Source organism: Vigna angularis, chromosome 6 (genome assembly GCF_016808095.1).
Source record: "Vigna angularis cultivar LongXiaoDou No.4 chromosome 6, ASM1680809v1, whole genome shotgun sequence".
NCBI lineage: Eukaryota > Viridiplantae > Streptophyta > Magnoliopsida > Fabales > Fabaceae > Vigna > Vigna angularis.
Window position 1 is genome coordinate 30,647,807 of NC_068975.1, and position 12,095 is coordinate 30,659,901.

Consider the following 12,095-nt stretch of genomic DNA (forward strand, 5'->3'; position numbering starts at 1 on the left):
TTTTCAATATAAAAATTGCTATCCTGATAAAAAAAAGTTTAAGTATAATAAAGAACCTCACCAAATTAAAAATTTAATCAAACAACTATTTTTTTATTTTTGTATTTTAGATTAATAACATACAGATTGGGTTTGTACGTCTACCTTTGTCCACACAGTCTTTTTCTTATTTTGGTTTTTCTCCATCTCACGCGCTATGTTTCTATCATATTAGCAACAGTCCATGGAGCAGTGGGTCATTAAGAAGAAACCAAGAAATTATTGGTTAAAAATTAGGCAATGACGTGAAAATCATATATAGTAATATAAATACCCATCTTGGTAGAAGTTGGAAGCCTGCACACACACCTCTTGAATCTTGAAGCAGCCAACAAACCACGATGATTCTGAAATTGGTAATCCATTTCATCATTTTGGTAATATGGTTTATACATGTACAGGTATCTGCACAAGATTACCTACAAGTAGCAAAGCCTGGCTGTGATTCGAAGTGTGGAAATCTTCAAATTCCCTTTCCGTTTGGAATGAATACTTCAGAATGCTACTTAGGGAAATGGTTTGAAATAGAATGCAGAAACACTTCCACATATCAAACACCTTACCTCAAGTCAATAGGACTGCAAGTCACATCCATTGATGTCCAACAAGGCACGGTTACTATCAACAATTCCATTTACCGTAATAACTGCGGAACCAGAGATTCTACGCCGGTGAACCGGTCGCTGGAAGGAAGCCCTTTCGTGTATTCGCAGGAACACAACAAATTTGTGGCCGCAGGTTGCAATATCATTGCAATTTTGCAGATAAATGGGTCAGAAGGTAGCGGTTGTGTGTCCATCTGCGACCAAGACTTCAAGGTGGATGATATTGGGAAAATGGAGCTTGAAAACAGTGATTGTAATGGGAAGTCCTGCTGTCAGAATTCACTGCCACCGTATCTTAAGGAATACAGCACTGAAGTAAAAGGTTTGAAGGAGAATGAAACGGATGGTGAGTGTAGTTACGCCATGGTTGTACAGCAAGTAGGACTGTACTCTTATTATACTCGCAAAAGCTACTACTTTCCTGTGAATGGTGAGATGAAGGATGTGGATGTGGTCCCTGTGGTGCTTGAATGGGAGATTCCCAACAATTTGACGCTTAAACTTCCTCCAGATAATCTCTCCTACTGTTCTGACACTAATGTTACTTCTTCACTCTATAAACGTTCAGGTCAGAGATGTTCCTGCAAATACGGTTACAGTTACGATTCCAATCCCTATGTTGAGGGAGGTTGTTCAGGTATATATATATTTTCAACTCTACGTAATTATTATTATACTTGTTACTCTAAAGTAATATTATTTTCTTTAAATATATTTCCTGTTCGGACATACAAAATAGTCTCATTTATATAAAATTTACTATCTTATTTAATTTAACGACATTTGAAGAATAAAATAACAATATTTATTTAAAATTGAGAATATCCATAAATTTTTTAACAAATTATAAAACAACCAACAAGCCATTTACATTTTATAATCATGCTGTAGTTTATTAAAAAAATTACAACTCGTTTTTTTTTCTCAATTTTATCCTATTTTTTATATTTTTACTGAATAGCGTTATATAATTATTTTAAACTTTTTATTTATCACATCTCAGACAATGACGATCATCCGTTCTACCGGAATTCGCCGAGTAACGTACCAATATCTGTCATAAAAGGTATGAATAAAGTATGAAGCATGAAGTGGTTAATAATTTATATAATTCCCTAGGAGTATTTATTATCTTTATATTTATATTAATTAGCATAAAAACAGACACGACACAAATTGTTACTGTGTATGTAGGTATTTAATATTATATTAGTAGGTAACGAAATTATAATTTAAGTAAATTAATATATAAAATAAATTTATATTTATTATAAGCCAGATGTAATATTTATTGGTATATATATAAATATTATAATTATTATTACGATTGCATATCATACGTTTTAGTTATTATTTTTAAATGTTAACAAAAATAGTTTGAGTTGTATAGATTCATTTATTTATATATGTATGTATGAAAACGTATAAGGTTTTTACATGTGTTTGTTTAATCATAATTGTTAGGTTTTCTAAAGACTTATTTTAAAGTATTGCTGTGGTAAAATATGTAGGAATTTCTACCAGCTTTGGATCTATCATTTTACTTCTTATTTTATGGCGGGTGTTCAAGGTTACAAAGAAAATCATAATGAAGAAATTCAGAGAAAAATTCTTCAAAAGAAATGGAGGATTGTTGTTACAACAAAAATTATCTTCTAGTGAAGTTAATATGGATAAAGTTAAACTCTTCAGCTTAAAAGAATTGGAGAAGGCCACCGATAACTTTAATTCAAACAGAGTACTTGGAAAAGGAGGTCAAGCTACTGTTTACAAAGGCATGTTGATAGATGGAACAATCGTTGCAGTGAAAAAATTTAAGGTCCAAGGAAAGATTGAAGAATTTATCAACGAATTTGTCATTCTTTCACAAATTAACCATAGGAATGTGGTTAAGTTATTAGGAAGTTGTTTGGAGACTAAAATTCCTTTGCTTGTTTATGAATTCATTCCTAATGGTAATCTTTTCGAGTTCTTGCATTTACAAAATGAGGATATGCCATTGACATGGAACATGCGTTTGAGAATTGCCATTGAAGTTGCAGGAGCTTTATTTTACTTGCACTCTGCGGCTTCTCAACCTATTTATCATAAAGACATCAAGTCAACAAATATACTGTTGGATGAAAAGTATAGGGCGAAAGTAGCAGACTTTGGTACATCAAGAATGATTTCTATTGATGTTACACACCTTACTACAGTAGTTCAAGGAACATTTGGATACTTGGATCCTGAATTTTTTCAAACTAGTCAATTCACAGAAAAAAGTGATGTGTACAGTTTTGGAGTAGTTCTTGTTGAACTTTTAACAGGACAAAAGCCAATAACCCTCCTAAGTCAAGAGGAAGCTAAAAGTTTAGCTTCGTATTTCATCATGTGTGTAGAGGAAAATTGTGTGTTTGATATTATTGATGAAAGAGTGATGAAGGAAGGGGAGAAATGTTATATCATGAAAGTTGTCAATCTTGCAAGTCGATGTTTAGAACTGAACGGAAAGAGGCGACCAACTATGAGGGAAATCACATTGGAATTAGAAGCTATTCGAAAATTGGAAAATGAGTCTAATGCACAAGGGAATGGTGAGTTTGTTAGAAGTGAAGACTATAAATCTTGGGATGATAATTCTATTATATCAGAAATAATGTCAACTATTGATCAAAGTAGCAGAACAACAATCTTGAATGATGTTCATATTGTTACCATGTGATAGGTAAGTATTCTTATAATTGTGTTAATTTAAGTAATTTTGGATAAATAAGATGTATACAACCTTCCAAAATTTTTAACCATCAAAATTTTAAAGATTACACTTTAACATTGTAATGATATGTTGTTAAATTTGATTATTGAGAAGTGTTCATGTATATATGAGATTGTATATAACGTATGTCATGAATGAATATATGCACTTATGTTTGTTTATGATTGTTCTATTCACTGGTCAGATGGTGAGGCAATTGAATTCATGAAGATCTATGGAGGAATTGAAGATATTTAACTCTTTGATTATGAAGACTATCATATATATAATATTTGCGGCTCCCAAATTTTTTTTTATAGTAGTATGGATAGTGTTGTTTGTTAGCTAAAAGAAGGAATCCCTTACAGAAGGAATCCCTTACAGCATGTGTGTGTCATCAACAACTTGTAATGAACATCCATAAGAACAAATGTGTCAACAACTTGTGATCCATAGTGAAACCTACTCATTTGTCCTTCTAGGTGTATGGAGATGTTTCTTTCCTTGTTAGAGTTTACAGGTTATACTAGTTAGGGGGTTATAGTTTGCATAAAAGATTTTAGTTTTCTTTTGTTATATTTTTTTTAATGTAGAATTATTGTTATCTTTTATAAATATTTATTTGTGAAATTACAACATGCTTGCCAAGTGCAAAGACATAATTTCAATTTTCTTCTCTGAAAATAAATATGAAAAAAACACCGAAGCGAAACTATACATGTTGTACTAATTTTAAAAAACATATAGAAAACACTTTCTTAGCTTCACAACCACATAAAATATAATATACGCTAATGTATAACTTTTTAATTACCTAAACTTAACTCTACATTATAATATTTACCTTAAAATTTCAATAACATAGAAGAAAAAAATACAACAAAACTTCTTTTCTTTTACATGTATATCATTGAATTTTTGGTACTACGGAACTCTTATACCTACACATAAAATTCCCAATAGATAATGATACTCATAAGTATTTATTATCCATGGACAGTGAATATTTTAGTACTTATTTATAAACGTGTTGGATGCATATGTTATATTTTCCATACATACAAATATTTTCTATTTATAAAAAATGAAAATAAAAATTTATTTTACATTTTATTAAATTAAATTTAGTTAAAATTAATTTATATTTTATCATATTAAATTAAATTAAAACTAAAATTTAATTTATATTTAATTTAATTTATATTATATTTTTTATATTTTTTTATAATTTTATTTTAAAAAATTATAAAATATTTCTGAGTATTCATATATATATATATATGAATTTTAATTTTTTAAATAAGTATCGGTATGGATAACTTAGTAGTACATCTTATAAGCCTTTAATCTTGAGCCATCAATCACATATAATAAATACAATTAATACAATTGTTACTAAAATATAATTTATACACAGCTACTCAACGGTTATCAAATTAAAATTAAAAAGTATTCCTATTTTTTGCATTTATTTAATTACTCTCATTTAACGATTTGAACCTTAATCTCCCTGCACTCTCTCACTGTAATGACACTAATGTTACTTCTTCACGATATAAAAGATCAGGTCAGAGGTGTTCCTGCATAGGTTCCGATTCCAACCCCTACGTTGACGGAGGTTGTTCAGGTAAATACATAATTTCAACCCTACCTAATTATTATTATACTTATAACTTCATGCAGGGTACAAAAATTACTTTAATTAAAAAATATTAATTTAGAGATATTTTGAGAATTCAAAAAATAATATTTATTCAAATTCAAAATATCATGATTTAAATATATAACAAGAAAACTTATAAATATGATCAATTTTAGTGACAATAATATGTTTAAAAATTAGTATTTTAATTAGAGATATAATTTAGAGACTAATTCTTTTAGTATTTTATATTTAGAGATTAAATGCTCATTATTTTGATTTTTTTTTTTCAATTATGTTTATCTTATTTATAAGTGTTATTGGTTATCAGATAAGAAGATGAAAGAAAATAATACACGAGTTTTATCCTGCAACAAAAAGACAAATATATGCATAGATAAATGATCAATCTGCATCAAATCGAAGCAGTAGATTTCAAGTTTGTCACAAAAATTTTTACTGATAAAACATATCTAACTGGATCTATAGAAATATGATTTTCCTTTTTATGCTGATAATTTGCTAACACCACTCACTCTATTCTTTGCTATTAATTAAGTTTTAATATTTTATTGAGCTCAATATTTTATTCTGCATTATATGTGATTACGGATGAAAATTATACTTATAGTAATATATTTTGCTCAGCTTCTACAATTTTCAACCACTCTTGGTATATTATTCTTAGCAAGGATTCACGTTCTTGTTTTTCATTGTCACTGAGCAACATGCATTCATATTTACTTTTAAGTCAATTACGCACGAGCCATACTGAAGAATGCAAAGAAACCAAGGCGACCCACACAGGTTCAGCATAAAATGTGGTTGAAGCCTACAAGGAAACACCATCAGGAGATTTACAAAGAAAAGTGTTCTTTAAGAATCAAAAGCTTACAAAACCGCATTTGCATCACAGAAGCTATATGGAATTCATAATTCCACCAAAAAGACAAAGGTAAACATAAAGCTTGAAATATTAAATAGGACACACTCATATTCATATTACTCGAGACAACTTTACAAATGTATCACCATGTCACAAGAACATACTGCTAGCATATTAAACGAAACCTGCTCTGGCCACAAGCCAATCAAAAAACCCGCCTAAAGGTAAGGTTAATGCGCGTGCCTTCAGCTTTTGCACGCTTGGGCACAGAGTGAATCCAATCTCTTTGGGTATGGCCTCTCATCACCAAAAGTGAACCATGCTTAAGTCTAAACGTATGCTGATTAGCGTCATGGCTACCCTTCTTTAATCTCTTGCTGGCAGGTTCATCACTTCCATCTGAAGATCCACAACAAATGATAACAAGTTCATGCACACTCACATAAGGGTCCACTACTAGTGTAGTAACATGCACAAGAAAAAAGACAGAGATGGTATAACTCTAACGACAAAAGAACTCATACCACAAGATTTTTTACATAGCTTCTTCTTCAGAACAAAGTCACGTTCACATCCAAAAGTTAGAGACGCAATTTCAGGTGTTGGTCCATAAAGCTTCTCATCATCAGAATGCCAACCAACATAGTCACTACCACCCTTGTACCTATTTAAGAGTAAGCTATTAAAACTACTCCCAGGAAGAGCGTTATGGACCTTCAGAAGTAAGTAGAAAGAAATATTAAGTAACACAACAAACACGAGCCAGATAGCATAAGTCAAATATATTGTCATTAATAGCAGAATAGAAAAGGAACAATGTTGATTGAGAAACATTCTTACAGCCTCCAACATGTCTTTAAGTGGTGGATAATCATCCCAGGAATATGCATGCGGCTGATACCCGCTGTAAGTCAACTCAGTCAAACCTGGAGTTGCAACATAACATGTCTCTCGAGGCTGTAGAGAATTACATGGCATTAGGATATTGTGGTTAATCTATCTATCATGTCCATACACAAGAGAGTAATCTCTACTTTATAATTGGTTTTTTGTCATGACTCAAGCACAAGTAAGAACCCAACCCAAAAAACTAGTTCATCCCAATATCTTAGGTCAAGGTTGTACCACATCAAATAGTTCATCCTACTCAATACGAGACTCCTAACATCTTTTGTCAAAATTGTGTGGTTATTATTCTCTTCACTCTTCGGTTACAAGGATATGTATGAGGAAATTCATTGGTTGAAATAATTTTTATTTCCCACATTAACATTGAGATTGAAGCCAAATACTAAGTACTACATGATTAGGGAACTTGAAATTGCAGTTGGTAACATTTCTTTTGGAGAAATATTTGTTTTGTAAAACGGTTTGTCTAACAAGATTGAGTGTGTTTGGATGGATGTTTGTAATTGCCTAAAATTCATTTTGGAGTAAAGTGATTTATTTTGATGATTATACTTTGAAATCAGTAAACTTAGTGTAAGCTTCTTCAGTTCAATGCAATAACTGCTTGTTATCACTTCTAACGAACCCGACATTTGGAGACAGAAACAATTTTTACCCGAAACAATAAGACACACTTTCTAAGATCGTCTCTGGTAACAAGCAAAAATGATTTTATGCTTTCCACCTCGAAATCATAGGTTCTACTTATATTAAAGGTTTAGTTACCCATGTGATCTTATAGTTACAAAAACTTCCCATTTTAGTTATTGCATTTGAAAAACTTTCGATTTTAGACCTTTAGGCACTTGATTTCTTTTAATCTCGACGGTGTCACTAAAAAGGGATTAAAATGATACGAGTAGAAATTAAAGGGGATGTGATGTTGTCATTAACAGGGTTTAAAAGGAAAAGATTTTGAAACTTATAATACGAAATCAGAAAATCAAACCTATCTAAATGAACATGTATCACTCTAACTGCCTAAGAACAGGGGCATATTTTCAAACTAGATTGATAGTTAATAGCTTCATTTTTCATTCTAAGAACACCAAAAGATGATATTTTTGTGGAATCCGACGTTCCAGTATGGGTAGAATTTGCAAGAAATGGGGGAATGATATGAACCTGAAGGAAGGATTCTCCGAAGACGCGAATGGTGGGTCTGGTCCATGGAATGTGTTTGTCGAGATACTGAAACCATTTCCATGACTGATCGGAGGGTATTAGCCTCTGAATGTATACGACGTCGCTTCCATTTCCGAGATCCACCGTTTCCCTTTTCACATTCTCCTTAGGGTTCTCGTTCGGCACCGCCTTCAGCTTCAACACATTCATCGGTGATGGAAAACTGTTCATAGCCTCTTCACATTCTAATTGATAGAATAGAAATGCAAACTGTGATGCTAAATTGCGTATTTATACTTTTGTAGGATGAGATAGTTATGGGCTCTTCTCTTCTTATTATTTTAACGTAATTTTAAACACGTTTTTATTTATTATTTTTAAATTAATTTTAAAAATTATCCTAAGTATAATACTCAAATAATAGTTATAAAGTAATACCTTTTCATTATTAATCTATATTTTCATAATTTATAAACATTAGTCTAAAAATATATTTTGAGTATATTAAGTTTTTTTCTGTATATATGATTTTTTTTATGAAAAAAAAAACATTCCTTTTAAAGATATAGTAAATCAAACACTAGTTTATAATTATACATTGTTATGCAGTTTTAATTTTATAACATTACGAGCATACTCCTTAATGGATTTTTTACTTTCAAAATATGTAAGCAACAGTTTCACAGAATGAGAATATGCACAAGTATTGTGTTTTTTTGGAAGAACTAAAATTGCAAAAGGCGTTTCCAGTATTTATAAATCCTATTTTTATAACAAAAACTAGTTGAAATAAAAGCAAAAAAACAAAGATCACAACTATTATTATGCAACTAAAAAATACAGATTGATAATATCATGTCTTAGTTAACCAATAATGAAACTTTGTTAGCGAAACTTTTTGTTTTGGCTCAGCAAGTCTCCATGTTGATTCTTTATTCTTGAAACTGTGCTTCACAGTCATCTGAGTATTCTTATGGATTGAAAAAAATGAAATCTGACCCCAGAAAACTCATCACTGTCTGTAGTGTTACTGCTAATGGGATTCACCGCTAAATTATGGTCGAGTAATTATAGTTTGACAGTGGTGTTACATTATTAAAGTAGAGCAATTCCGTTGATTATTGAATAGTTTATTATGACATGTATAAAGTGGATATAGAAACTAGTAAGCAGAACAACTTCTCTTTTCTTAACTCAACTGAAAAACAATACAATACCATCAAAACTTACGGAATACCCAATGAATGATCATTGCTAAAATAAGGGCTAGTTTCTACTTTTCGGGGGAGGGTATGTAATACATGGTAACAAACTTAGCACACCATAAAGCAGAAGCCATAAATCACCACAAGTTTATTTGAAAATGCAGCTTCTGGAGGCTTTTATCTATCAATGACATTTTTTTTTTCATTTTTTGGGTAGAAATTCATCTATGCAGAAGTTAATCAAAAGCATGACTCAACTACACATAAAATGTTACAATTGTGATCTGGTTAGAGATTTTCACTTGGGACAATTGCAAATTCTGCACTATGTTTTAGGAGTAATAGGTGTGGCCAGCTTGATGATCAATTCTAGTTCCCCAGACTCTACTCCACGAAGCCTTAACCAAACATTCTGCACCACCTCACCATTAACACAATTGATACTGCTTTCACGGACAAGACAGTTTTCAGTATCAGGTATGACCTTCCTTAAGGTTGTCTCACCAGAGGACACTCGTAAGATATCTCTTAATCTCGCTGCAGACACTAATGGTTGAAGGTTGAGGAAAGCATTTCCCATCTTGTCATCAGCCTTTAACAGATCTTTATCAAACACTTCCTATAAAAAAAAGGAAAAAGCAAATCAGTTGTACAATTACAAAAGCTAATAAACAGTGCCCTGTATTCAAATATGATAAAATATGTCTTAGATTCTTATCTTTGGTCAAAATTTATTTTAGAGATGATCTTGGTTCTCATGATGTCAACCCTTAATCCTTAATATGTAACATTATACCAGAACAAGGAACAAAAATTGCCAATAGAATGACAGAACCAAAATCTTTTTTTATAAAGTATAGAACTAAAGCTATATTTAGCCAAAATGTAAAGGACCTAAAACAAAATTTACTTTTTAAAATTACCAGAACAAATCACCAATCTATTTCACAAACACTGAGTAGGGAGAGTATCTTCCTTGCAAAATAGACTACAAACTAGAGATTGAAGAAAAGAAGAATGAAGGGGTACACTCAAATATTATGGAACTTACCAAATTCAGCACTCCCAAGGGTTCTGTAAGAGTGAAATTAAGCTCTTCATTCCAAACAGGATTCAAGCAGCTGTTGATTACCTTGGTCTTTGCAGTCTGGTTTAGTGTGGTAACATTTTGGGGTTAAATATGCTACATAATTTAATGTTAACAGAAATAAGCTAAAATGAATTTGACATATCAATCCTATTTACCTGGTTCCCTAGTTTCAGCACAACATAAGGATCACTGGTCTTGAAATCCCGGATCACCAACCTTTTCCCTTGCACAACAATGACTTTTAGCAGCCCCAATTGTTCACTCATCATTTATACTCCTGCAAACAAGTTAAAACAGTAATCAAACAAGGTCCAAACCAAAGTACAAAGTATGAAGTTGCAATACTCACCATTCATTTAAGACACAAAAACAAGAAAATGGTGGAAAATACTTCCCTTTTACAAAGAATTGCAACTTATTTACAAAGAATTGCAACTTATCAACCCCAAGGCAAAAATTAAAAAAATGTTAGTCTCATTTTTCTTTTAACCCAAATAGCAAGAAGGAAAAAGATAGAAGGAAAAGTTAAAAATATGGAAGTCTGAATTTTCTTTTTCCTTTCTGTAAGTAAGGTTTTTGCTGCAAAATTACCAGTAAAAGAAATCCAACGTAAGCATAATGAGAAATGAACCCAACCCAACAGAAGAATAGAATAAACCAAGTTGAAGAAGGGTGCTTTGTGGATAGAAAAATAGTTACTTTACTTCCTTTTTCTGGAAGAAAGATACTTTTTCTTACCTACCCATATCAAAAGTCGAGCTTTTTCAAGAAACTAAATATTCAAAATTTGCTGAGGTATTAACAAAAGCATTTTGAGAGCAGAGAAGGGGAAGTACCGACAACAAAAAGCAACAGATCATTGAACCGAATGAGAGAAAGCAAGCGAGGAATGAAGGATGAATTCCTCAGTAAATCCTCATTAAACAAAAGAAAGAATCATAGGAGAAGGATCCCGATCCCAAAGCCAAGTGAAGTGTGTTTGGCATTTGGCTCACTGATCCAACTTACACTAAAGAAAAAAAGAAAAATGAAAAGGATGTATCCCTTTGGGAAGTCAATAGGCAGAAAACAAAAGAAAGAAAGACATGAAGGATGTTGGAACTTACCAGTGGATAAGTGTGTGTGAGTGTGTGTGCGTAAGGTGGTTTGGGAAGTGTGTTAATATATTATTTGTGCGTTGTGTTGCTGTGATTTGTGAATGAGCAAAAAGGAGAAGACGATGAGACTTAAAGACAGTAGAACAACCTCTTCACCGGTAGCTACAGGTGGGTTAATGAGAAGGCTATCTGAAGACAGGAAAATGTGAGAATCACACCTGTCGGTCAAAGGATATGATTATGCATTATTAAAAGATCCACTGTGTTGGCCGCAGGATTGACCAGGCCTGGTCTTCTTCTAATATCCCACGTTGAAACTTTAGTAGATTTAAGAATTCTTTTAGCTTTTATGTTTTCTACTGACATATTTTTGGAGACAAAAGTACAAAAATTATTTTAAAATTTGAATTAAACCTACAAATCTTACGATGTATTTAAAATTTTTAAATTTAAAGAGTGATACAACAATACAACACAGTTTCTCATTTTTTTAGTTTTATTTATTATCATGAAAGTGTACTGTAGAAGTGCGTGCGCGTTTGTGACTTGGTTCAGTGCTGACTCTGACCACGCTCTCTTATTTTCTTTCTTTACGTTACTTACTCGGACACTCTCAGCCGCGTGCGCCACAAAGCTTGCTTTTCCCACAGTTCATTCATACTCTTCTCGCCCATTGCCACCGTCACCATTAAACAAATCAAATTATAAATTACGAAACTTA

The 12,095-nt window shown here is 31.8% G+C and overlaps 3 protein-coding genes across 7 annotated transcripts; 1 reads left to right on the top strand and 2 right to left on the bottom strand.

Annotated features, from left to right (window-relative positions):
* Window positions 1–322: 322 nt before the first annotated feature.
* On the top strand, window positions 323–4,049 carry LOC108341219 (wall-associated receptor kinase-like 8). Of its 2 annotated transcripts, XM_017578901.2 has the most exons (4): window positions 323–1,281; window positions 1,648–1,710; window positions 2,156–3,351; window positions 3,587–4,049. In XM_017578901.2, the coding sequence occupies exons 1-3, from the start codon at window positions 381–383 to the stop codon at window positions 3,346–3,348; spliced, it is 2,157 nt and encodes a 718-aa protein (XP_017434390.2). In that variant the 5' UTR covers window positions 323–380; the 3' UTR covers window positions 3,349–3,351; window positions 3,587–4,049. The 2 variants fall into 2 exon arrangements, with proteins under 2 accessions (XP_017434390.2, XP_052735724.1); XM_052879764.1 differs by lacking the exon at window positions 1,648–1,710.
* Window positions 4,050–5,998: 1,949 nt separating this feature from the next.
* Window positions 5,999–8,276, bottom strand: LOC108342031 (DNA oxidative demethylase ALKBH2). The gene is made up of 4 exons (XM_017579732.2): window positions 7,983–8,276; window positions 6,750–6,866; window positions 6,434–6,623; window positions 5,999–6,308 (listed from the first exon to the last, which is right to left on the bottom strand). The coding sequence occupies exons 1-4, from the start codon at window positions 8,211–8,213 to the stop codon at window positions 6,115–6,117; spliced, it is 732 nt and encodes a 243-aa protein (XP_017435221.1). The 5' UTR covers window positions 8,214–8,276; the 3' UTR covers window positions 5,999–6,114.
* Window positions 8,277–9,208: 932 nt separating this feature from the next.
* Window positions 9,209–11,640, bottom strand: LOC108341194 (protein C2-DOMAIN ABA-RELATED 11). Of its 4 annotated transcripts, XM_017578858.2 has the most exons (5): window positions 11,384–11,509; window positions 11,114–11,286; window positions 10,433–10,554; window positions 10,239–10,334; window positions 9,209–9,806 (listed from the first exon to the last, which is right to left on the bottom strand). In XM_017578858.2, the coding sequence occupies exons 3-5, from the start codon at window positions 10,544–10,546 to the stop codon at window positions 9,513–9,515; spliced, it is 504 nt and encodes a 167-aa protein (XP_017434347.1). In that variant the 5' UTR covers window positions 10,547–10,554; window positions 11,114–11,286; window positions 11,384–11,509; the 3' UTR covers window positions 9,209–9,512. The 4 variants fall into 4 exon arrangements, with proteins under 4 accessions (XP_017434347.1, XP_052735375.1, XP_017434346.1 ...); XM_052879415.1 differs by lacking the exons at window positions 11,114–11,286; window positions 11,384–11,509 and adding an exon at window positions 11,523–11,640; XM_017578857.2 differs by lacking the exon at window positions 11,114–11,286 and having other exon boundaries at window positions 11,384–11,516.
* Window positions 11,641–12,095: the final 455 nt, after the last annotated feature.

Coding starts and splice junctions, on each gene's coding strand:
- LOC108342031 (XM_017579732.2), bottom strand. CDS start 8,213: ATGAACAGTTTTCCATCACCGATGAATGTGTTGAAGCTGAAGGCGGTG. Junction 6,624..6,749: donor TTAAAGACATGTTGGAGGCT/GTAAGAATGTTT, acceptor TTACTTCTGAAG/GTCCATAACGCTCTTCCTGG. Junction 6,309..6,433: donor GCTATGTAAAAAATCTTGTG/GTATGAGTTCTT, acceptor GTGGATCTTCAG/ATGGAAGTGATGAACCTGCC.
- LOC108341219 (XM_017578901.2), top strand. CDS start 381: ATGATTCTGAAATTGGTAATCCATTTCATCATTTTGGTAATATGGTTT. Junction 1,282..1,647: donor TGTTGAGGGAGGTTGTTCAG/GTATATATATAT, acceptor ATCACATCTCAG/ACAATGACGATCATCCGTTC. Junction 1,711..2,155: donor ACCAATATCTGTCATAAAAG/GTATGAATAAAG, acceptor TAAAATATGTAG/GAATTTCTACCAGCTTTGGA.
- LOC108341194 (XM_052879415.1), bottom strand. CDS start 10,546: ATGATGAGTGAACAATTGGGGCTGCTAAAAGTCATTGTTGTGCAAGGG. Junction 10,335..10,432: donor TGCTGAAACTAGGGAACCAG/GTAAATAGGATT, acceptor ACACTAAACCAG/ACTGCAAAGACCAAGGTAAT. Junction 9,807..10,238: donor CCTTGGGAGTGCTGAATTTG/GTAAGTTCCATA, acceptor TTTTTTTTATAG/GAAGTGTTTGATAAAGATCT.